The sequence below is a fragment of the Phoenix dactylifera genome, unplaced genomic scaffold (assembly GCF_009389715.1).
Source record: "Phoenix dactylifera cultivar Barhee BC4 unplaced genomic scaffold, palm_55x_up_171113_PBpolish2nd_filt_p 000992F, whole genome shotgun sequence".
In the NCBI taxonomy this organism is placed as follows: Eukaryota; Viridiplantae; Streptophyta; class Magnoliopsida; order Arecales; family Arecaceae; genus Phoenix; species Phoenix dactylifera.
In genome coordinates this window covers 38790-42236 of record NW_024068347.1, presented here as the reverse complement: position 1 = coordinate 42236, position 3447 = coordinate 38790, and the positions used below count along the sequence as shown (strand labels likewise).

The 3447-nt window shown below is 40.1% G+C and overlaps 1 protein-coding gene across 1 annotated transcript; it reads left to right on the top strand.

The window, feature by feature from the left end:
- Positions 1-2760: 2760 nt before the first annotated feature.
- On the top strand, positions 2761-3204 carry LOC120107730. Its single transcript, XM_039121155.1, has one exon. It carries the CDS (start codon positions 2761-2763, stop codon positions 3202-3204), a length of 444 nt encoding a protein of 147 aa, XP_038977083.1.
- Positions 3205-3447: the final 243 nt, after the last annotated feature.

The window sequence follows — 3447 nt, the reverse complement described above, 5'->3', positions numbered from 1 at the left end:
GAGGAGAGGTCAAGGATGAAAAAAAGAAAAAGTCCGGTGAAGGTGGTCCTAGATCCGGTAGTCGAGAACTTTGGAGAGGGAGGATCGGGGCGACTGAGGCTTTCCTTCCTCTCGACGGTGCCCGAGCTTCGATCTTCCCCACAAGAGATGGAGGAAAGGAGCGGCCAGCCGGGCCGCGGCTGCTGCCGGTCGGACCACGGCCGCCGCAGGCGCCGCTGGTTGGCCGCAGCACCGCCGGCTTCGGGTTGACCTTCTCCCGAGCTCAACCCCCTTGCCTCATGGGTGGAGAGGAGAAGAGGAGGAGGAGGGGATCGGGAAGGGAAGAAGAAAGGAGAAGAAGGTTCGGGAAGGGAGGAGAAGAAAGAAAAGAAAAAGAAGAAAAGAAAAAGAAGAAAAGAAAAGAAAAGAAAAAAAAAGGAAAAGAAAAGAAGAAAGGAAAATAAAATAAAAATTGATGTGGGTCGAATTGGGCCTGATTCCGGCGGTGTGCTTCAAATGAACCGAGCTTTAAAGGCCCCAGGCTGGACTGGGCCTTGTCTGAGCCCAATATTCTTAAACCCAGAATTAATTGAGTCATATCTGAACCAATATGTAATTGAGCCAGACTTGAACCAAAAATGGAATCAAATCCGAACTAGAAAGTAGATTAGACCAGAACCAGAAATTGAATTGGGCCATGGGCCTGACCCAGAAATTGAACTAGGTTATGGACCCGAAAATAAAATTGAGTCCTAGGGGTGGGCTGCAAATGACTTTAAGATTATAAATAGAAATTAAATGTGCAAGTGACATGTAATTTAATGATCTTGCTAGGTATTGGAGAATTGGTATTTGGAGAGCAAATTAAGGTAAGTAACATGTCTTAATCTTATTGTGGATCATGTATCATGTTTTATAAGATGAACACGTATTATTTATGCAATTTGAATTGCGTATATGAATTGTGGGAAAAGTAAGTAACCCTGATATAACCTTATGTATTATCAAATACTTGCGACTATTTGATTATGAAATTGTATATGATTGTTTATATTTCACAAAATTAGAATCAAGCATATGTTAGCAAATGATTACATGATTTTGGATCATGATTATTATTATAGTATATACACATGATTATGATGTTGTAGAAAGATGCATAGAAAAAAATAAAGTTTTCAGCATGATTATGAGTTTTATTTAGCATGATGCCATTATTCACTTTCCAATGTACCTATGAGAAAAGATTTTATGAAAAGCATGATATGTTTTAAAGAACTCTCAGTTTGCTATGTACGACCCCCGCCAGTGGGTAACAGTAACTAGGCATACGACCCCAGCCAGTGGGTAAAAGTAACTTGGCTTTACGACCCCCGCCAGTGGGTAATAGTAACTGGAAGAAGACCCTGCCAACGGGGAACAATAGTTGGCAAAAATTATGGCCCTCGCCAGCGGGTTACAGTAGCTCGGCATACGGCCCTAGCCAGCGGGTTATAGTAGCTCGGCATACGTCCCTCGCCAGCGGGTGATAATAGCTTGGCTTAGACCCTGCCAACGGGGAATAATAGTTGGTAAAGATTATGGCCCTATCACGAGTAATAATAGTGACCATAGCTGCACTATCATCTGAGAGTACGGATTTCAAAGCATGAATAATGATGAGTACGGATTTCAAAGCATGAATAATGATGAGCACGGATTTCAAAGCATGAATAATGATGAGTACGGATTTCAAAGTATGAATAATGATGAGCATGAATTTCAAAGCATGAATAATGACGAGTACGGATCTCAAAGCATGGGATAATGACAAAAGTTTTATAATGCATAGCCATGTTTATGAAGTTGCATAAATGGACATGCATAGTTTTGTGATTGGTTTGTTATATGAAATGCTTACTTTGTTACAACTGTTAGTTTCTTAAATTAATGCACTAGTATGAAAAAATATTATGATTGATCAGATAAGATTATGCATGGTTACTTACTGAGCTTTATAGCTCATACCCATTTATTTATGTTCTTACAGATGAATAGGAGATGCTAGGAACGAGGAGCGTGACATGCTTCAGGGTTATGGGAAAAAGAAAATGACACATTAAATGTTTCTATTTTTAGATGCTTTGTAATCAATCTTTTATTGATGAAACATTTGTTAACATTCAAGAAAGAAATTGTTCATAATTGATTTAAAGTTTTAAAGTGGCTGCGTGTTATTGCGGGTAAGGGTTCGCAATAGCACGGCCGTGTCATGAACCGAATTTGGGGCGTGACATTTAGTGGTATTAGAGCAATAAGTTTAACCATGATTTAAAAACTTTTAAAATTAATCATGGGAATGGGTAGCTAAGTTAGCTTTCACATAATTGGAGTCACAGTAAGAACAATAATGACGTTTTAAATAACAAATGAATAAAAATAATAGCAATAATAATAATAATAATAATACTAATAATAAAAAAAAATTATATATATTTAAATACATATAATGTGATGAAATGGATAATGATTAATACTATATTTTGATAGGTGACGATGAGTGATAGCGAGAATGAAGTTCTGGCTAACTATAAAAGGAAAGGAGTAGAAGCATCAACCCAAGAAGCTACTAACGTGCCAGCTAGGCCAGCCCCAGACACTGTAGCCACTCAGGCAGATCTTGCTGGGGTATGCCAAGTGGTGGCACAGCTTCTTCAGCAGCAGCTGCAGACGTAGCTCTCCTTCCGACCTGTGTTGTCCACTGATACCTATTATGAGAAATTTCGGAGGCTGCATCCTCCAATGTTTGAGGGAGGGGCTGATTACTTGGCTGCTGAGGCCAGGATTCAGGAGATAGAGGAGATGTATGATGCCCTACAATTTTCCGAGGAGGTTAAGGTCAAATTGGCGGTTCCTATGCTCAGAGGAAACGCCAAGTTCTGGTGGATAGCTATGAAGGCTGCTGTTCAAGGAAATGGAGAACAACTGACATGGGAGGAATTCAAAGATAAATTTTACAATCAGTACTTCCCTCAGTCAATGAGATTAGTGAAGCAAAATGAATTTTTGGCCCTGAAACAGACCGAGAATATGACAGTATTGGAATATGCTAGCAAGTTCAATGAATTGGGCAGGTTTTGTCCTCAGTTTATGGAGGAAGAGATAAGTAAAGCTAATAGGTTTGAACAGGGTCTGAGATATGGGATCAGGTCTAGATTGGCCGTTTTGATTTTCACAAGTTACTAGGATGTATTGGAAAGGGCTCTAAAATTGGAAGCCGAGTTGAAGAGATCAGAAAAAGAAAGGGATGACCAGAAGAGACCTAAGATGATAGAAAGTCTGAGTGACAGGCCACGGAACCCTGAAGGTAATACAAATAAGAAGAAGAGGTTTGAGGCCTGTACCTACTGTGGCAAGACTCATGGGGGGCCTTGTTTTAAGAAGATGGGAGTCTGCTTCATTTGTCGTCAACATGGACATTTCGCACGG